At 25.2% G+C, this 22,350-nt stretch overlaps 2 protein-coding genes across 5 annotated transcripts in view; both read left to right on the top strand.

Moving 5' to 3' along the window:
* The first annotated feature begins 2,916 nt into the window (after positions 1-2,916).
* LOC129968379 (cell adhesion molecule DSCAML1-like) lies at positions 2,917-7,151 on the top strand. The gene is made up of 5 exons (XM_056082235.1): positions 2,917-3,176; positions 3,792-4,076; positions 4,933-5,052; positions 5,818-5,985; positions 6,997-7,151. Exons 1-5 carry the CDS (start codon positions 3,080-3,082, stop codon positions 7,149-7,151), a joined length of 825 nt encoding a protein of 274 aa, XP_055938210.1. The 5' UTR covers positions 2,917-3,079.
* Positions 7,152-7,210: 59 nt separating this feature from the next.
* LOC129969305 (cell adhesion molecule Dscam2-like) overlaps positions 7,211-22,350 on the top strand; it is a 57,353-nt gene continuing 42,213 nt past the window's right edge. Inside the window, exons 1-4 of one of the 4 annotated variants that reach the window (XM_056083818.1) lie at positions 7,211-7,260; positions 7,896-8,180; positions 8,685-8,804; positions 10,098-10,274. In XM_056083818.1, coding sequence (XP_055939793.1) covers positions 7,239-7,260; positions 7,896-8,180; positions 8,685-8,804; positions 10,098-10,274 — 604 coding nt within the window. In that variant the 5' untranslated portion in view covers positions 7,211-7,238. Of the gene's footprint in view, positions 7,261-7,895; positions 8,181-8,684; positions 8,805-10,097; positions 10,275-10,872; positions 11,048-12,124; positions 12,410-13,381; positions 13,502-14,204; positions 14,379-14,547; positions 14,862-15,572; positions 15,849-16,402; positions 16,523-16,613; positions 16,773-18,331; positions 18,553-19,083; positions 19,363-20,680; positions 20,801-21,530; positions 21,681-22,350 lie in introns of those variants that run through there. The other 3 variants (XM_056083814.1, XM_056083817.1, XM_056083816.1) reach the window with 3 other exon arrangements.

Genomic DNA, 22,350 nt, shown 5'->3' with positions numbered 1-22,350 from the left:
CACGTAAAAATAGTTACATATTTATTTAGGAACAGTTTAGATAGATATGTGTACTTTTAGAAAAAATTTATGCTATAGAAGTTTTATTCTGTAGAAAAAAAGATGAACGTAGAGAAGTATTTTGGGTAATTAAATTTCATATTATTCCTATTAATATTCTACAAAAATAATCTTTACACCATTTTAAAATCTAAAAAAAATATTGATACAACTTTAGTTAATGTGCAAATCTTTCTTGAACTTTGGAAATTTTCTTAAAATACTTTTTTGTTTCCTTTCTAACTTGAGATTCCTACCCTGAAATTCAAGTTGTTTTATTGTAACATTAATTACTTAATCCCATGATTCTCTGTCATTGTTATAAGAAATGAGGAAAAAAGTCTATTTAATATCTCTGTAGTTTACTAGACAAATAAAAAATTTTTATTGCAGTGCCACAAAAGTTAGAATATAGAAGATCAGGATAGTAATTTTTTAATTGCGCAATGGTGTCATGGGATTTGTCTCCATTAAGAGAGTTCATATATACAAAAAATAACGCATATATAAAGCTATTGAGATTACACGGCTTTAATACCGGTCACAATTTGATGCTTAAATATTTTTTCCTTGAAGGAATCATGGGAAGCCAGTTTTGCAAATAATATTTATTTAAAAGTAAACGCAACCAGTATTCTCATCAGGCAATTGGTCGTCAAAAGCAGCTAGTTATTAAATATTACCTAAAATAATAAACTTTTTGATTGTTTTAGTATTTTTTGTAAATTTTAAATTACGAAATCATAGAGAAATAAAAAATGAAAAGTTATGTAAAGATTTAATGCTGCTTGAAAATTAGAGTTTGAATGAACAATGCTAATATATTAGCATATTTCAAAAGTATATGCATTTAAAATCGCATTCCTAATGTATCCTTTTCCTTCTTTTCAAGAATGTTTTTTTCTTGTTCTCTTCTTAATATAGTTATCAAATAAGTAAATGCTTTAACAATGTGTATTGTATTTAAAATATATATTTCTATTCTATAAAATTTCAGCCTCTCCGAAATGGTTGGAGCAACCGCAAGATATCATAACTGTTATTGGTGACACAGTAAATGTTCGCTGTAATGCATCAGGCTCCCCAAAGCCTCGTATTTATTGGATAAAATATACAGGTAAAAGCCTTACATAATGTAACATGCTGCTTACATAATAACATACTTAATGTAAATTTTATTTCCTTATTCTTTCATTATATGATATGATATGATATGATATATATATATATATATATATATTCAAAAAATAGAAAATATTATTATTGATAAAATTTAAATATTAAAATAATTTATTCTTAAAAAAATTGATCAAATTGAGAAATCTAATAAAAATAATACATTTTAAGTTATCTACAATATCTCTTTAAATGTACAATTTTTCTTATGCTTAACTCACTTAAAACCAATTTTTTTAATGTTTTAGAAATAAATTTATTATATTAATATCAATTATGTAATTAATTTTATTTGATATTATAGACAGTTAAATAAAAATTATTGGCATTGCAAATAATTGTCCGAATTAACAAATTTGTTTTATTTTTTTCTATTTCAGGAATAAATCCATCTTCCATAATACATTTGAATTCATCTTATTCCAGTGCAAAAGAGACTAATCTAGTAATTTCACGAATTTCTTACGATGATGCTGGAACTTACGCATGTATCGCAGAGAATGGAATTCAACCAACAATTAAAGCTAATTTTTCAATTACTATTCGCGGTATGAATGTGTCAAATATTTTCTATAACTTCATCGTATTAAGCTGATTTTAAATCTCTACTATCTTGTTTTATTCGATATTGTTGTACCTTTTCATTTACGTTTTATTTAAAAAATATTTTCATTTTTTTTATCCTCGTTACAAATATATCATTCAGGAAAAATTGTCAAAATAAAGCTAATGAAACGAAAAACGGGTGAATTTCAGATACTTTATTTTTGTTTTACAGCTAATGTTTCAATGTGCGCATTACATGTATCGAATTGTATGTCTTATTCAATAATGCGCAAACTTTTTCATATGTATGAACCATTTTGTTTAAAATTGAGGTTGTTTTTTACAAAATATGTGATATTCATTTAATGTCATGCATCGATGTTTATAATAATTTAGCTCACCTTCATTTAGCTAAAATATGTTTATGTTCCTTTTTTTAAATTAATTGTTCTCGTTATTATAAAGAGGTATGTTTGATATCTTTAAGAGAGATTATGAATTAAAATTTCTTTTATTTTCGTGTCGAAATTATTAATTCTCTAACCAAATCTAAGATTTTTTTTCTATAGTATTTCTAGTAGCTTTGTAAGAAAATTTAATGTTTCGGATGTTTATGGGTATTTATTATTAATTATGATATATTCACTATGTAAAAAAGTATTCTGAAATATTCACTTTATACATTTTTTACTCAAATAACGTTTAAAGAACTCATTTTACGTGCATTTCCCAAGTAACTATTTGTCGCCTTACACTTTACAGATGTGTTATTGACATTAACTAATATTTTCGGTTTATAAACATTACTAAAATTTTTCAGTACGTTTTGAGTGTTCTATGTCTTCCAAACGATTTGCTTGTTTATTACTAAAAAGAAATATAAAGAAATTTTTAACAATGAAAACTTCATTTGAATCCTGAATCTTTAGGATTCCACGTAAGAATTTTTTATTCATCGTATTTCATACATGCTTCATTGTTTATTTTTTAAAAAGAAATATCTCTAAGTATTTTTCAGAATTAATGTTATTATGCAATTGCAACAACAGAATAGAAATTTAAATAATGTGAAATTGAGCTTGTGTAAATCTTCTTTTAAAAATTATGTTTTATAGTACAGTATTCCAATTATCAGATAGTTGTGTTTATCGTCAACATGCGGCGCTGTACGTCCGACAATGATCATCCAAACACAACTTAGTTTACTGTGTTCAGAACGCCATGTTAAAGGATCACACTTCACTTGGAAGAGCAGACAATTCTGATATCAAACGATTTCTATTTACTTTGCATATCCTCAGTGATTCTTATATTTAAAATGTTAAAGTGGCGAAAATGTATGTTTTGGACAACTGGAAGTATCAGTGTGGATATTATATTAATGCTGGCATTGTCATCGACTGCACAGACATCAGGTAAGCTAGTTTTGAATCAATTTCAGCTTGTTTAATTTAATATATGAAAAATCATATCGTTTTTATACTTGTATAAATTGAAGAAACAATATAATAATAAAGTAATTAGTGAAAGTCGGAAACTGTAATATGAAATTCTATTTTAATTTATTTTCAGTCATATATTTGTATACATTATACTGCAATAAATTAAATTTTTCTACTAAGTGAAATTTCGATTTAGTATGAAATATTCTATTCAAATTTATAGTTTAATGTTTGCAACTAATTGTATGTTGTTTGATTTAAAAGTTTTTAAAATGTCAATACTAATTTTTGGTTCTATTCAACCATTTAAATTAAATTTGCTTGCGTCGTTACTGCATTTTATTTAGTGAAAAATATAAATGCAAAAATCTATCATACATAAATCTTTTTGTTTGATTTGGAATTAATTAAGGCATGCAATATTTGCTTATTAAGGCATATATTTCATACTTAATAAAGCATATAACTTGCGAATTTTAATGACTACTCATTACTTAATATTCCTATGCCTCTGCAGTTTATAAAGACTGAAAAATTCGCAAAATTAATTATTTTGCCAATAAATTCTTTTTTGTTTTTATTTTACAGAATCACCAATCATAGAAAAATTTCAATTTAAAGAAAACATTAAAGAAGGAGACTTTGTTTCCGTTCTTTGCATTGTGAAGACGGGAACTCAACCAATTAGTTTCTTTTGGTATAAAAATGGTGAGGAATTCCAAGCTACTAACAAAGATGTGAGCATCGAAAATTCTCCTATATCATCTATTCTTGTTATGAACGCTGTTACTTCTAAAAGTAATGGTAATTACACTTGTACAGCCAAAAACAATTTCGGTAGTGATCGTCATTCAACAACTTTGAAAGTGAAAGGTAATTATTTTTTCAAATTGAACCGCACTTTAGTTATTTCTTCACAATATATTATATGTTATTAAATATTAACTAATCGAGATTATTATATAAAGATGATATTTTTTTAAATTTTAGAAAAAAGCATGTTTGCAACAACTCTATCTATAGAATTTGATATTTTAAGAATGTTAACTTCATTATCAAATTTTATATATTTAAATCAATAACTGTATTTTAATAGATAATCTTTTTATTAATGAAGTGGTGTTTTAAACATTGTAATTTTTTTGGAGAAAAGGTATCTTCTATCATATTTTAAATTTTTATTATGAATTTTTAAAAAGTTCGTTTCAGTAAAATTGTCTAATTCTGCTTCTTAAATTTTAGTATTTTTTTTAAAAGTATATCAGTGACTTCCATGGAATAATTAATGTAACTATTTAGATATACTATTGATTCTTTAATTACAAGTTCGTTTATCCTGTGGTGAATTCATATATAAAAGAAAATTATCAATAATATATCACCAGAACAATGAGATAGAAACTTTTGTATTAAATATAAAACTACATAACTGTATTACGTCATATTTTATAAAAACTGTGTTGCTGGTGAACTGTCAAAATCCCTCCGTTCCATTTATATATAATCTGGATTATTATATTTATATAATATAAAAGGATTGAATGTTATTCATTTCAAGTTTAAAATAATCAAAAGTGATTGAATTTTTTATCTGATATATTTATAATACCAAAATTACAAATAGGAAATAGCATTGCATGTATCATGAATTTAATTAAATAGCATAATAAGAATGCACACTACTCCTTTAGTTCCGAAAATTTTAGTAAACGTTCTTTTTAATACTTAGCTCCTCCTCTATGGGTGGAACAGCCTAAGAATGTGACTACTGTAATTGGAGAGGCTATCAGTATTAACTGCAAAGCATCTGGGTCACCAGATCCACGCACTTTTTGGAGAAAACGTTCAGGTAAAAATTTGAACCTACTTAATTAACCAGCGGAAATATCAGCAAATGATTCATAAACTGTAAAGTGAAAAATGATAAATGTTATCTTATTATAAAATAAGAATAAAACTTAAATTATAGTAAAAATACTAGTTCTAAGAATATTATACAACAGTGTAAATGAATTAATAAATTGAATCTTATAATGATTTGGAGGCTTGAATTTTTATGCCTCCGAATTCCTCATATAGTCTCAGCAAATAGATTAAGAAAAAAATTCTCAGAAATTTTCTTTTGATAAGTAATTGAAATTCAGCAATCATAATTATAATTACTTAAATAAGTAAAATTAATCATAATCGGAAGAAAATATTTATTATAAATTTATATTATCGAGTGCAAAACCAAACTAAATTAATAAAGTTTTGCTTAGATATAAGCCATTAAAATATATCAAAATAATTTAATTATTTTACATATAAATGTTTTGAAGAATATATTTACCTGATTTGTATTTCAATGATCACAAAAAAACATTGACAGTAGTTTCTAATTTAGTATTTATTGTAATACTTATTAAATATTATAGTTACAATTATACTAAATATGTCACTTTATGCTTTTTAGAATATTTGGGTCAAAATCTTCCATTATAATAAAATTCTTTATGTTCTGAAAGATCATATCATATTTAACTAACTCATAAACATTTATTTTTAACTAATATTATATATACGTTTATATAACTAATATGACTTTTTAACAATTATTTTTTAACGTTTTTAGGATCTGGTGCACTTATGGAAATAAATGCCACTTCGTCGCACTCCAAACAAAACAGCACAGTTCTGCATATTTCTAAAGTTTCTTCTGACGACGCTGGAATGTATGAATGCATTGCAGATAACGGAATTCCACCAACAATTATTTCTAATTTTACCATTACTATTCGTGGTATGAATTAGATTTTGTGTAAAATAAAAATACTAGGCTAATACTAGTTGAGTAATACTAAAATACTAGTTGAGTATTTAAATTGTTTTAAATATGTTTAATGATGATTCATTATTAATTATTTGTACTATACTGTACTGATTTGGTATCCACTGTATTGTACAGATTCAATCTATAATTTTATGTCTCTTACTCACTTTGAACTTACTTTTTAATGCGGAAATTTTTTTCCATATTTATCTATTCGGCATTTTTTTTATTTGTTCACAAACGTTTATGAATGCATTATAGATTTTGAAAAGTTCAAAGAATGAAAAAGAAAACCATGCAGTATATGCAAAGTGCTTTACTTTAGATTCCATTATTGTAGTTTGATTTGTTGAATTTTCGATTAATTTGAAATTATTTATTTATTGATGTACTCTTCAACTTTAAAAAGAATACCTCACGATAAAAAGAGTTCAAATGAATTGCGGTTAAATATATTATGTTAAATTTGATCTCTTTAATTTTTGCCATGTGTATGTATGACACAAAATTATTACGAAATTTAAAAAAATATGCTACAACCTGCACATTTTTAATTAAAAATTGATTGACTTCGATACGATATAATTTATATATATATATATATATATATATTATATCGTATTCATATTATCGTATATATATATAAAATTAATCCAATTTTAATATGTTTATTTCATTATTTATTTGTTATATTTCAGAACAGATATTTCATTTTATTGTGTTCATAGCAAATTTCACGTATTTATTATTCCTCAATTAATTGGAATAATTTAATTCTAAATTAGCTAAAAAAGTCGAATTCAAATGTTTGCGTTCTTTCCATGGATTATATATGCAAAATACTCCAATAGTTTTTTTTTAACTTTTTAATTTACATGTGTTGCGGTTTTTGACTTTATACATGAAGCGATGCCAATGAATTAATACGTATTTACTTTAATATTTCTATGTCATTTCTTTTTTATCTCCATATTTAAATAGTTGATTTTACTGTCAACGTGTGGCGCTGTACGTCCGATATCGTTTCTAGCATTAGTTGTTCACAAAACAGATCTAGGAGCGCCATATTAAAGACACAAGTAAAAAGCAGGAATGTTTACTTCGACAGTGGTTTCTGGTTTATCCAAAAAATCTAATTTCTGTAGACAATTCGTGGTTATTACAATCTAATCATGTGTTACTCTACAAGTTTCCAAATCTTAGTGATTGTTATTCTTGGATTCATGTCGGCAGCTCATCTTTCAGGTAAGTTTGTATCTTAATCTGTTTGAATTTTATCTATGCTATTATAATAATTTGAAAAAGATTCAAATAAGTTTCTAGTGATATATTTTCTCAATTATGAGATTTAGTTATTACAAAAAAAAATTCTAAATTGACTTTTTAATTATATAACCTTTTTTTTAGAAAAAAAGATAAATAAGGAATCGCTTGCAAACAAAAATATTGGAATTATTTACTACTTAGATTAAATAAATAAACAATATGATTTCAATAGATATAAGTTAATAGACAAGATTTCTACAATCGTTCTTTGTTAAATATAAAATATATAAATAAAATATTACAATGAAAGATTCTGGGAAAAACTTCTTCAAAGATTTATACTAATTTGATCAAGATAAAATTTCATACATTATTGCAGCAATGAGTATTTTGTTACATTTCATGGAATATTTTATATATCTCAACATTTGTTATAATGATACATTCCAATCGAATATCACTAATATATAAAAATTCTTATACAAAATATATTTTTCTTATTTCTCATAATTTATAATCTTATTTAGAAAAGATTTGATAAATGTTGAAAGCTTTAATAGAACATAAAAAACTAAAAAATGATTTACTAAATGAAAATTATTTTTGTTTTTCAGATGTTCCAAAAATAAAGAAATTTTCTTTTGAAGATAATGTTCAAGAAGGAGATTTAGCATCTGTTATATGTTTAGCAGTATCTGTTTCGAAACCCTTATCCTTCTCTTGGTCAAAAAATGGGGCACTAATAGAAGAAGGGAGAGATGACGTACGAATAGATAATAGCGGAGAATATTCCGTTTTAATTTTGGATCATGTAACTTTGAAAAGCGCAGGAAATTACACATGCACAGTTACAAATCCATTTGGCACGGTATCGTACAGTTCTCTACTAGACGTGAAAGGTACTTTTTTTGAAATATTTATAGCTATTTTAAATATTGAAAAATAATTATATAAGTTTATTTTTTGAAATATAATTGATATTAATTATTCTTATACTTTCTATTGTACATGAATTATATTATAATCTTGAATTACTATTCGATTAAATCACTGCTAGCTAACATTGTGGCTATTAATATTTCTAATAAATTCTTTTAGAACCTAATATTTTAACGTTCAGTCAAAATTAGAATGTTTCCAACTAAAAAGAATATTTATTCGAGGATGTTATCATCAGAATTATGCAACTGATTCTTCATTCTTTTCTCTATATAGATAATGCGTTGCAGTTTTGATTGTTGCATTCTTGCATCAGCTAGATAGGAACATTCTAAACTAATTTACTGCAAATATTTTTATTTAATAATTAGATTACTGAATAACATCTCTTATAATAAAAGCAAGATATGTTTTATGTATTGAAGTATACAAATGTGTATTAAAAATATTTTTCAATTCTTTAGCACCACCCAAATGGTTAAAAATACCGGAAAACATTGTGACAACTATTGGAAGTTCTGTGAACATAGAGTGCTTAGCATCAGGATCACCAAAACCAAGAATCAAATGGATTAAACCTTCAGGTTATAAAAATTTTCATATTTTAATCACTTATTAGTCAATAAAATCTGTTATTTAGTGATAGAAAATTTTTTTATTATTAATCTTCGTTTCGATAATGTTGTTGTTAACGTATATTAAATGAAACCTTCAGCATAAGAACACTTTTATACTAAATTCAGCATCGATTTTAGTTGAATTCGGAAAAAAAACATTCCATTTTATATATAATGACTCGACTTTTCTCCGAAATAGAATTGCATTTTTCAAAAAGAAAATGCAGCTGATATTTTACTTTCCTGGCGATATCAGAAAATTATTTAATTAATTTTCGAATCATTCTTAAAAAGTGTTGGTAGCTCTAACTAAAATTGTGAAAAATCTATTCATTCTTTACGACTATATTTATTAATCAAAATCTAAGCTGATTGAATTATTCTCAAATTTATACAAAGAATATGTAAAAATATACCTCGATAATATTTCCTATTTTTATTATAAAAATTTCAGAAAGAAAATGTAACAAAACTTTTTCAAATTTATTTTCGTCAAAAAAAAAGTTATTTTAAGAAACGTTTTGATAAATTTCTTTTAAAATATTTATTATGTTTTTATTTTTTTTTAATTTGATGACCGCAATGGCCTCTTATAAAATGAAGTTCAGAATTATGGCTTACAGGCCATGATTAAATTAATGAGTAAAACAATTTCATATTTTTTCAGGTTACGAAGTTTGTATTTTGTTAGGCATTGCCAGCATTTTGTTTTTGTTTGTTTAGCAATATTGCTTATAATCTGAAATTTTTCATCGATAAGTTGTCTTTTAGAACATCAATACATAAAATAATACAAAATGATAATGTTTGAAATTACCTTGGTTCAAGGAATCTTAAATTCAAATAGATGTGCGCACAGATAATTTGCAAATAAAAAGACACTATAAATGAGTACTTGGATCGAATTCGCTGATATTGACAAATTAGAAGAAATCTATCTAGTTTTGAAACTCTTGCTAAAGTACCATATTTAACCGCATATCTCTGTTTTATTATTAATAATAACTTCTTCTAAATTATTAACTAATTGCATTAATCATCACTATTTTTTTTCTTTCACGCACACTTAAAAATACTAAAATTATTTTCATTTTGAGATAATGTACTCAAAGATGAGATTTATGTACTCATCAACTGTTGTCATCAATGATGTACAATTAAAAATATTTTTAATTAACAATAGTTAATTTTTATTCTTTTCTATTTATACTCTAAATATATTTGATTCTGATTATATATTCTTTATTAATTACCTTTTAGATTCAAATTCAACGGATCACAGAACGAATGAAGAAACTGATACTGCAAGAGAAAATTTCAGTACAGGAATTCTAAAAATTTCTGCAGTATCTTATAAAGATGCAGGACAGTATACATGTATTGCTGATAATAACATTGGTCATAACATCAAGACAAACTTTACTATAACAATTCGTGGTAGGATACTCTTAATTAATAAATAAATTTTTGTATAACAGTTTCATATAGTGTATTCACAAAGCGTGATTGGTTTTGTGATACTTTTCATAAATGATGTAGTTCTTTTTTCTTCATTTATAACAAAAATATAATTCAGAACCGTAAATATTATCATCGACTTGAAGTTCAATGAGTTTTTGTATGACTTGGTTGTATCGTTGATTTATATTCCATTTTAAACATTAAGGAATTCAGCAAATTATAATCAAATTTTTTAAAACATTTTTATATAATTTACGTTTTACAATCTCATGTATCTTTTTTTAAATAAAAGTATACTCAATGCAAAAAATATTTTTGTTTGGGAAATAAACTTTTATACTATTTGCTCTTTGAATTATATCTAAAACAGAAAAACAGAGAATGAAATTTCTATGAAACACAACTTTCTGAAACTTATCCATATGATGTTTGTATATTTATTTAAATGTATTTCTAGTTAACAATTGTGTCAAAGTGTGGCGCTGCCTATCTACGAGTAGCATCAAAGATGTTTTAACATTTTGTAATACACTAGCACGGTACAGTTAAATGTTTACATCAGTCGTGATATCAAACCAAAATGTTGACTACATCCTCTAAATGTCTGAGGAAGAATCAAAGAATATCAGGCGGTATATATTACAAAACAGTGATTCATTTGTGTTCTATTTTGGAGGCTAGAATATTCCATATCTTCATACAACTCTTCATCATTACGGCGTTCGGAATTTCTGGATATGACTCTGCAGGTAAGCATCCTTCTTTTTGTTATGAACACGCTGCATGTCTCTTTTTATACAGTATTTTTAAATACAATTTATTATTTAGAAGTAATTTCATTTCACTAAATAATTAGTTTGAATTTTTGATTGCATGATACGTACATGTATTGCTTTTAGACGCCAAACAGTATCGGTAATGTAATGTCAACAACATATCAGGAAATTCTCCCTATCATGAACTAAAGGACTACTTCGAAACTTTTAACAAACCATTAGAAATCTTTAAAAAGAATCTGCAGCATTCTTTCATATTAATAAATTCTTTTAGAAAATTATGATTAATTTATGTGATTTGAAAATTACAAAGCATTGCCATATAGAACTATTTTTCAATGTTGATGTTCTACAAAGAAGCCAACTTTTCAGGTTAGATATAAAAATGTCTATTGGGATTGATTTGGTACGTTTTAGTACATTCTGTTAAAGGTAAAAAATTAAATAACTTGATCACAAAAAATATTTATTGTTTTATTTGGTATGCCATTATCAATGCAAATAGATGCTTGTGTGCACCTATTTACATTGATATTACTAGTTATTTTACAAAACACATCTATTATTTTATAAAAGACATAATATCCTATAAAAACAATAATTAAATAATGCTTCAAAAGTAGCGAAATTCTTGCTATTCAACATTTAATAATTATTTATTAAATGATAGAAAATAACATCATATTGGTTGATACCAAGAAATCTCTTTGATATTTAAAAAAATTTCATTGTTTAATCATTGTTACTGCATTTTCTTTTGAGTTCCTTATTGATTTCATATCTTGCAAAAAAGTTTAGATTAGAATTTCAATGTGTAAGTTGTAATAGAACAAGCATATAATGCATAATGAAAAGGGTTTTGTTAAATGTTAGCTTATAAAGTGTCTTTTAATCTCATTGAAATGCATTATAAAGTGGGCGTAAGAACAATTTTTCATTATTTGTTATGTTTTCAAGTGAACTTCTTAAAAGAAGTCTTTTAATGCAATTAATACAATTTAAATTATATTTTATATTTGAATGAAAAGAGATTGCTTATCTGTATTTTAGGTGTCCCGGAAATACAGAAATTCGCCTTTCAAGACAATATTGTGGAGGGAAAAGTTGTATCTGTTATGTGTCTCGCTATATCCGATATAAAGCCCTTGAAATTTCGATGGAGTAAGAACAGTAAAATTCTTGAAAGCGGCCAAGAAAATGTTCGAATTGAAGACAGTAGTGAGTTTTCCGTATTAATTTTAAACAGCGTAACCATAGAAAGTGAAGGAAATTATACATGCACTGCAACAAATTCTATAGGAAGTGCAAAGCATTCAGCTTATTTAAGTGTTCAAGGTATGATATTTTCATTATATTAAATATTTGTATGAGTTGATAATAGTACAAAAACTATTAATGCATTAAATTACTATATAGTAAATTATATAGCTAAAAATTACAAATAAAGAAAGAAGCTTTTATTTACAATTAGGTAATCTAATCAATTTAATTAGAAATGCATTTAAAATGCATATAATTTGAATGTGTATTCAATTCAACTCTTAATATAAAATACTAAGAAAGACTGTCTGCTAAATGAATATAAGATTGCTATAATTAATAATGTTATTTTATTGTAAAACTCGTTTAAAACTTGTAAAACTCATCCTTAGAAAGATATTATCAGTATGTTATTATGTTTAAAGTATAGGTAAAATTTATAAATAATACACTATTTCATATATTTTTATGCTTATTTCTTAGATATCATATCCCATATTTTGCAATAACTATGATAGTAGTTGAATTAATTTCAAGTTATAATAAAATATTATTCTTTTAAAAGCCCTTCAGAGTAAAGCTAATTGTTTCTGAAAATACATAGAAATAAAAAAGTAAATATTCATTGGTACAATTCAATTAATTTATTCAAGTTTTAAAATATTAATTGCATATTTAAAATGATAAAATATTTTAAATGATTTGAGTTAATATAATAATATTTTCCATATATATATAATAACTCAAAATCTATTTTTTTTTCATTTAATAATATTGTTATCGTAGTTCAGTTAATAGAAAGTGTTACCTTTTTAAAAGTAATATTAATGACTATTTATCATTAAACAATGCAAAAAAAAACTGGTTTGATTTTCCTTTTATATTAAAATGAAAGTTTTATATTAAGCACTTAAATTTCAAAATTCGCATTTTGGCCTTTAATATTTCATCTAGATCTGCTTAAAATTACATATGAATTTCGAAATTTAAAAGTATTCAATAAATGTTTTACTTACAATCATGCATAATAAGTTGTATTTGCATTAGCTCCACCCAAATGGGTTGAGACTCCTGATGATATGACTAAAGCTGTAGGAGAACCAATCATTCTGAAATGTATTGCTTCTGGTTCACCAAGACCAAAGATATTTTGGAGAAAATATTCCGGTAATTTAATTACTCTAAATTATTTTATTAATTTCTTGTTTATTCGTCTTTCTATATTTAAAATATTAAATTCTAAGTTAAATAGTCTTAACTTTTCAATGTTTATCTTAATTCTATATACAGAACTTCTATTTTCATTAATACGAAACGTTAGAAAATTGTGGATATTTAAAATTGTGAATTCCGTTCCCATATTGTGAAATAAAAAAAAAATGTAGGATTTGAGTACATAGTTTTTTTTAAATAACGAAACACCATTGGAAGCTAATGTTTAAAATTATTACGAAAAAATATAAAGGGGAAAAGAAGATTCGACTCATTATTATTATTTTGCTCATAAGGCATGATGTACATCATTCAAATCATAGTAATTATTATGTTTTTTGGTTAAATTTCCTTTTTTTTTTGAGGTTGCAAAATATATCTATTTTATAAACAAAAAATTTAAGCATCCTTACATTATCCTCTAAAAATTTTAGAATTAAATACATTTGTTCTATAAGTAAAAATAATGAACTTAGAATTAATATTTTTTTCTGTCGCAGATAAGATATTGTTCTGTTTCTCAAATTACAAGAATTAAATTTGAAATATTTTATGCTCAGTTTAGTTCTGTACGTGTAAAATCGTTTAGAACTGTCTCGTTTAATTTTAAAGAAGAAATCTGAAGATAAAAGTTATTCTTTTTATTTTGAAATTTCAGGTGCTGAAATGAAAAAAACTGATTTGACTTCAAATTCTTCGTTTATTTTTGATGATATGAATAGTGTACTGAAAATTCATTCATTATCGTATGAAGATGCTGGCCAATATGAATGCTTTGCCAGTAATTCTGTTGAACCAAGTATAAGTGCTAATTTCAGTATAACAATACGTGGTAAGGTTTTTTATAATACTTATTTATGTAACATTATAAATAAAATTTATGCTTGTGTAAATTCAACATTTTTATTAATAAAAAAGCACGTGAGTCTTTTTTTATCATTCCTTTTTCCATTATACAATCAAAACATATAATTATTTTGATACTGTATAACAAGTATATGCAGTGTAAAATTATTATTCTTAGAAACGTTTCCTATTTTTGACATTGTGTGGCGCTACTATACCGTAAAACACAAATGTATATATCTCGGCCATGTTGATCAGACTTCAGCAGGCATTGCTGCTTGCATCGCGACATTATTCTGAGCGTGTTATGAAATATGCAATGTAGTGAAAGGTATTTGGATATATTTTCTCTAAACAGATCAGTATAGATGAAGCTTAGAGTGACATGCATCGCTAAAGAATAGAACAATGAATACAATCATCTCTTCATGTGTATTCTTTGGTTTGGTCATATCAAGTTTATGTGAAGGTAAGTTTTTATCTTTTTGTAATAATATACATTAATTTATGTGTAATGTTGTCGTATATATGAAATTAATGTTATTTCTTGTTACTAAACATGATTTTAATCACCTATCAAGTCGTGCACATTTATAATTTCCTTTGCTACTTTCTACAATGACGATTTTTCTTCTCTGTACCTTTTTCCTTTCAAAACCTTTATACCAACCAAAGTTTCATATCCTTTGGTTTTAATTTTACTTCAAGAAGGCATAGTAAATTATAATTTTATGAAAATAAATGAAGAAAATTTCTTAAGAGAATTCAATAGTATCCTTGCATTATAAATATTTTATAACTGTAACATTAGTAAATCGATATCACATTAAATGTTTTCGTATTTTACATATTAAGATTCTTTAAAATATTTTTAATGGAACTATCGTATAATATTGAATATTTAGCTTTGCACATCGGTTAAGATTTTCGGCTTAGTAATTAATTTTTTTGAAAACATATAGCTTCTTTGTTATTATAATTAACTTTTTAAGTTTTAATCGTGCATTCAGTTACAATAAATATTCAATTTCATTTGTATATAAATTTATTCTTTATTTTCCTATTCTAAACTTTTTATTAATATTTTTAAGGGATTATACAGTTTTTTAACTAAAGCTTTGTTTTAGAAATATATACCATTCAACATATTTATATATTCCGTTTTCTATATTTTTTTCAGTAAAGATAGAACCTTTCAACTTTCTCAGAAGATTCAAAGTAGGTGAAAGAGCGCAAGTTACTTGTTTCGCTACTGTACGCACAGACGATATAAAATTTCAATGGTTTAAAGATGGACAGCTTGTTACGGAATCCGGCAACATTCGTTTAAAAAGTAGCAACGAATTTTCCATAATCATTATAGACCCGGTTGAAATAAACAGTGAAGGAAATTACACATGTAAGGCTGCAGACAGCAAAAATGCAGCTTCACATTCGACCCAACTGCAAGTTGATGGTAAGTACAAATTATTAATTAATATTTGATAGTTTAATTTCTCTTTATAAACTATTTCAATGCTTTCTAAATGAAGAATTTTACGATAAACTCGATGCTACATATTTGTTTAAAAGTAATGCTTTTACTTAAAACATACACGTAAATACATATATTGCCACTATTATTTTAGATAAAATTTTGAACAACCTATTCTTTTAAAAGTTTTTGTTAAATCTTTTGGCTTAAAGTAATGATTAATTTTCTTATTTTGCATATTTTTTTATTAATTTGACAGTTTAAAAAATGTACTGTATCATTTGTATTAACTCTTTCAGCATATTTTGTGTAGCTTAATCATAATGTACGATACAGTTTCTTTCCTGGCCAAATTTATTTATTATCGCTGAATTTTCCGCGTTATATATACATATATATATTTAATTACTAATTAGTTAACTAATTTTGCATTTTATGTAAATTTATTTCACGCAACGTGCAGCATGCTTCTTTCTATTTCATCATTAGTTAGAACACTTAATATACGATAAAAAACGATTTGCCTTTATTTTTAGCTCCTCCCTCTTGGATGGAAGAAACAAAAGATATTACTGTGCCTCTTGGATCGACAATAACTGTTCATTGTCGAGCTCATGGTTCCCCTAAACCCGAAATTCACTTAAGAAAAGTGACTGGTATGGTTTAAAATAAAGAAAAAAATTTTAAATAAATTGAATTTGCACAAGTATAAATATATTATATTGTTTGTCGTATATTTCAATTCAGGACATTCTTCAACTTCAAATCAAGATCCGAAATTTTCGTCCAGTAATGGTACATTTGTCTTTTTGCAAATATCATCAGATGATGCCGGAATGTATGTTTGTGAAGCTAAAAATGGCGTTGGTAGTCCACTGAGCAAGAATTTTTCAATTTTCGTCGAAGGTAACAAAAAACTACAAAACCAATATTTTATCTACATTACATATACAAAACCCAACCCAATATTTATCTGCATTTGTTTCTCATATATGTCCGTTATTGTGATAAATGTTGTTATTTTGTTTATATAGTATATGTTCACATTCTTTAAAAAGAGAAATTGTATGTTTTTCTTGTAAATATTTTTAATATACCGTAAAATCTGAGATACTGAAATTCATTTGCAACGTTTCAAAGATTTGCATCTGTTTTCTTGCACAAACGTACGTTTTCTTTATTAACTTCAATTATTTAATTGCTCGCAATAGTGTACATAATTATTGCGAAATTATTCTAAGCAGTTGCCAATTTAATGTTACCGAAAATCAAATATCATTCTTACTAACCTAATACGTTTGTGATGAACAATATTGATGTCAGAAATACTTTCTGGATTTAAAAAATCCATTTATTTAAGTGAGCAAAGCGGCATGAAATATAGAATATTCGTGCATTTAAAATAATGAAACTTTTTTATATTTTCAATTTACGTCAAGAGAATTATTTTATTGTATAATCATGTTATAACCATTTTTTATCATGTTCTAAAAGTATTTCACTTCTATAATTAAAATTGTTTTGTATGGTTTTATTTGCAGACGAAAACTTTTAATCATTCCAAAAATGATATTTACAGAACTGTCCGTAACCGCATTATCATAATAATTATTAGCATTTCTCTTAGATGTGCATTTTAACAAAAAATCTTTTTCTCGAGAATTTTTTTTAAAAAATGAACAAATATAAGATTTATGAAAGACGTATCAATTTTATTAGCAACAGTTCCTTGATTTTGCTCCTCTGAAATTGTGGAAATATTAATGTACTTGTAAATATTTTCAACAAATGGTGCATAAAGACTGTTTCTTAACTTTCCAAATATTACATAAAGAAAATTCCCCTTCTTTTGCTTTTCAAATGCTATATACATATATATTTTTATTTTTCCAAATGGTTCATAAAAAATGTTTTGTTTTTATTCAAATGATGCTCAAAAATATTCTCTTCCTTATACTTTTCGAAAGGTAATTTAAAGAATGTTTCGATGTCTCGTGAACTTTAAAAATTACAATAGTATAATATTATTTTTATAATATTTCCTTAGAACATTTATATCGAATTCACACACACACAAAAAAAAAAACTTATGAGCCAATAAAAACAAAATGTATGTTCATTTTAATCAGAAAAAAAATTCCAAAAATTTTAATATTTTCGATTTTTTTTTTGTATATTTTATATGTTTTCTCTTATCAAAGGAATATATTTATTATGGCATTCATAGTATTTCTGTAACGACTTTTTATAAATAATTCATTTATTTGGAATTATGTATATATGTGTGTGCGTATTCGCAAGTGTTTACTGAGCAATTTACATTTTTTTTTTTTTTGCTCGTTTTTTTATTTAATTTTTACATAATATTCTCAGTAGTTTACTTTTTTGTCAATATGTGGCGCCCTGTTACCACTGTTGGCATTTTAAAGCTTTGTCACCATTTCTGGTATATTTACATTCATATGTAGTACTGCTGGATTGTATACTCGACGCAAGGAATTTTTCATTAACAAGCGCGATCGGAAATGCCGAACATTCGATGAGTTCAAATGTTCCATTAATTTTACCTGAAACCTTAGCAAACATAAATAAGCCAAAGATATGTGTCGTCATGGAAATTATCGCCAAGACATGGCTCCTGTTATGATCTACTTTTTGCTGGCTTTCCTTCCTTGCACACTGCAAGGTAAGTTACTTTAGAAGTTTGTTATCAGCATCTTGTAAAAAAAAAAAAAAAAAAAAATTAATGCAATATTGTAAAACTACAATCTGTGATAAATTTTAAGGAGTAAATTTTTTTAAAAAAATAATCTTTATTAAATGCTAAAATTATAGATTACAACAGCACCACATTAGTAATGTTTTAAGTAATTTTTTTGAAAGTATTCGTATAACTTTAATCAGATTTTTTAATTAATAATTCAATATATTTACTACCAATTGTATTTGTTGATATTATGTGATCACATAAAATGATGACTTTAAATTCACTGACCACTTTTCTACATTTTTACTAATGCGACTTATATTTTCTAATAATCATTAATATATAATTATCTCTGATTTTTATTAATTTCATCAAATAAATTCCTTTTAAAAATAAATTATAATGATTAATTTTGATCTACAGATTAAAAGCTCTGCTTAACTTTTATTAAAGATTTTTATTAACTTTATTTATTTAAAAAAGTAATAACATCATATTTTACTCTTATAGCACCACCTAAGATTCAGCCTTTCAGCTTCAAAACTGGTGTACAACAAGGTGATAAAACAACAACATTGTGCGTTGCTGAATCAAAATATCCTTTAACATATATATGGAAGAAAGATGGTGAATTGCTAACTGAGAAGGATGAATTAAGATTAAAAACTGATGAAGAATTTTCGGTTATAATCATTGAACCAGTTAAAACGGAACATACTGGAAATTATACTTGTATCGCGAAAAACAATCATGGATCTGACAGTTTTACTGCAGAACTTATTGTTGAAGGTGAGATTTTTAACTCTAAAATTTGTTTCTTGCTTATGAGAATTAAAACGCTTACTGTTATTTAAGAAAAAGACACTTCATTTGAACTCATTTCCTGTCATATATTTTAAATTTTAATGATATATAATTTTGAAACCGAATTCATTAAATTTATTTCTCTGAAAAGAGCTTTTAATTTAATTTTCATATATGGCATTTAATTATTTTTAAAAAATAAAGCATTTCTGTTTATTCTCAAAAAATTTGATAACAAATATTTTTATTTTATTTTTCTAAGTCCCAAATTTTGTGCTTATTTGTAAATGAAAGAAAAGACTTGAAATAATTTGTAAATATAATATATAGATATAATTGGAATGATTTGTAAATATTTGTTTGAGCGTATATAAAATTTTATAATAGAACATCTTTTTAATAAATGTATTTCCATTGAAATCAGATATGAAACAAATAGGAAATCTCGTATTTCTGGGTGTATTTCTTCACTCATTACAATTGTTTTCTAAAGTTTCGAATATATGAAAAAGTTTGAATGTAATTATATGCTTATTGCAAACAAGTAAGAGATTTTAGCATTTTTTTAAGGATATTTATATTTTGAATGCTACTTTGATTGTCATAAATAAGTTATTTTTATTAGGAAAGGAAAAAAATCCATGAATTGAATACTTGAATTAAATTTAAAACTTGCCATGAATTTCAACAATTTATTGATTTAAAGTAATTAATACTTGTTTCTTTTTCTTGTTCGATTATGCAATACTAGCAAAATGAGATTTATATCTGACATAAATGTTACGTTTAATATTTTATTCAACAATGTGTGAAAGCAATTTGAAACACATTCATGTGATAAAACATATTTCAGAACAAACATATTATTTAAAATAAAATTTTGTTAATTATTATTGAAAGCAAAATATTCGTTTTGTTTTAATTTTAGTTTCTAAGAGAATTATGATGAATATCTTAATGGATACAAATTACTCAGAAATTTTCTTTGTCTACTTGTTATATGATAAATGTGGTTTTGATAACAGTTAATTTTATAAACAACGTAAGAAACTTAAAAATTTATTCAGAAAGATTCAACGTTAAAAGTACCTTATCCTACATATTTATTGCAGATTGCTTCTAAAATACGGTCGTTTTTCATTAAAAATGTATAACTGAATTAAAAATTGATCATTTATGAAAGAGTAAAAGACAAAATTACAAACAAAACCTTTTTTATATACATGAGTTCCATTTATATAAATTATATATATGCCATACACAAAGCTTTAATCTTTCTCTCTCTTTTTATAATTTATTTCAGCTCCCCCAGTTTGGAAAATCGAACCTGAAAATACCACAGCCTTACCTGAAACACGGCATACATTTCGTTGTGCCGCATTCGGATCCCCAACACCAGTTATAACATGGAAGAAACTTTCTGGTATATATTTTATTTGCAATTTGTAACAAGATTTTTTGAAGCAATTGATTCAGAAAGTATTAAAATTAAATATCCCTCATAAAAAAATTAAAATAGGCTTTTATGACCTGCATCATCCATTATGATGCACGTTTTTACGGATGATCTTTTCTAGTGTGGCGTGGAAGTTTGGAGAAGGGGTTATGACTTAGTTATCGCCCACATCATCTGACCACGGTTCAAAATTATGAGGTCTCATTCAAAACAATCCTCACGTTGCTTTTAAACTGAACATAAATATAACTTAGCTAAAGTAAATAAATTTTCTTTCATAAATAAATCTAGTTTTAAAAACTGAATTTCAATTTTTGAACTCAATTTGACAATAGTTATTTAAATTATTTGAAGAATTTTTCCGATTTTCTAATTTTTTTCAAATATAATTTTGTAGCAGTCATCTTTCAATATTTTATAACATTATTTCATTGCAATAGTCATCTTTTGTGCGCACTTAATAAAAAGAATCAATTTCTGATAAAATAATAATATGAATATAAAAATGTAAGAACAAATAATATTCGAGCAATCTATTTACTATGTGAAATACGATATGATCCATTTGTCAGCATCATTTGGCATTGGGGAAATTATTATAGCTTTCATATATATTATATAATTATTTTGCATGCAACTTTCTATGCACAAATTCCTATTTTACATTTAAACTAAAATACTTGTTTATTTATTTCAGATGCACCTGAAGACAAAGAGATAGTGATCGGTCATGGAGAATCATTGACTTTTGAATCTCTTAAAATAACCGATGCTGGAATATACATATGTGAAGCAAATAATGGTGTTGGATCTCTTTTGAAGAAAGTTATAGGTTTAGGGATACGTGGTATGCAGAGAGATTATGACTGTGCACTTTATGATAACACTTTACAGCTATTTTCATTTACTTTATCAGTATCGGAAGTAATTAATATAAAATAGCAAATAGTATTCTCTTTGTTAATAAAAAAGTTATTATTAACTCAGTGCAAAATTCTCTTAGTTTCCATCTGAGTCAAGCAAACAAATTATATAAATTTAAATTTGACCCAACGATTATATATATCATGTTAAATAATGTTTTTATTTCAGTCATTTAAATTTATTTTATTTTTCCTTGTACATTATTTGCGTATTCTTTTTTGGAAAGGGTTTGTTTTAGTAGTATGCATGACTATGCAAAGCACATTAATATGCAAGTTGTTGTTTTTTCAGCCATAATAAGAATTGTTGCAAAAATGTCTTTCAAGTTATAGATTTTGATTATATTTTACATAGTGTTTCAGAAAAAAAATCTCTTTCAGCAGTTGCAATCAGTATTTTGCTTCATATCATGTTATTTTTTGAATATCTCTTTTAAAATTTGATTTTTTTTAACCGTTTTAATGAATAGTTTCGATTTCTGATAACATGGAATATAAAATAACACTTAATTTTCACATCAACTTTCATTTGCACATTTTGACACTGTGTGGCGCTACTTTACTGTGTGGTGCCGATTTTCATGCATGTAATAT

Source organism: Argiope bruennichi, chromosome 5 (assembly GCF_947563725.1).
Source record: "Argiope bruennichi chromosome 5, qqArgBrue1.1, whole genome shotgun sequence".
Taxonomy (NCBI): Eukaryota; Metazoa; Arthropoda; class Arachnida; order Araneae; family Araneidae; genus Argiope; species Argiope bruennichi.
This window is presented reverse-complemented; position numbering and strand designations above follow the sequence as displayed.

Coding starts and splice junctions, on each gene's coding strand:
- LOC129968379 (XM_056082235.1), top strand. CDS start 3,080: ATGTTAAAGTGGCGAAAATGTATGTTTTGGACAACTGGAAGTATCAGT. Junction 3,177..3,791: donor ATCGACTGCACAGACATCAG/GTAAGCTAGTTT, acceptor TTTATTTTACAG/AATCACCAATCATAGAAAAA. Junction 5,053..5,817: donor TTTTTGGAGAAAACGTTCAG/GTAAAAATTTGA, acceptor TAACGTTTTTAG/GATCTGGTGCACTTATGGAA.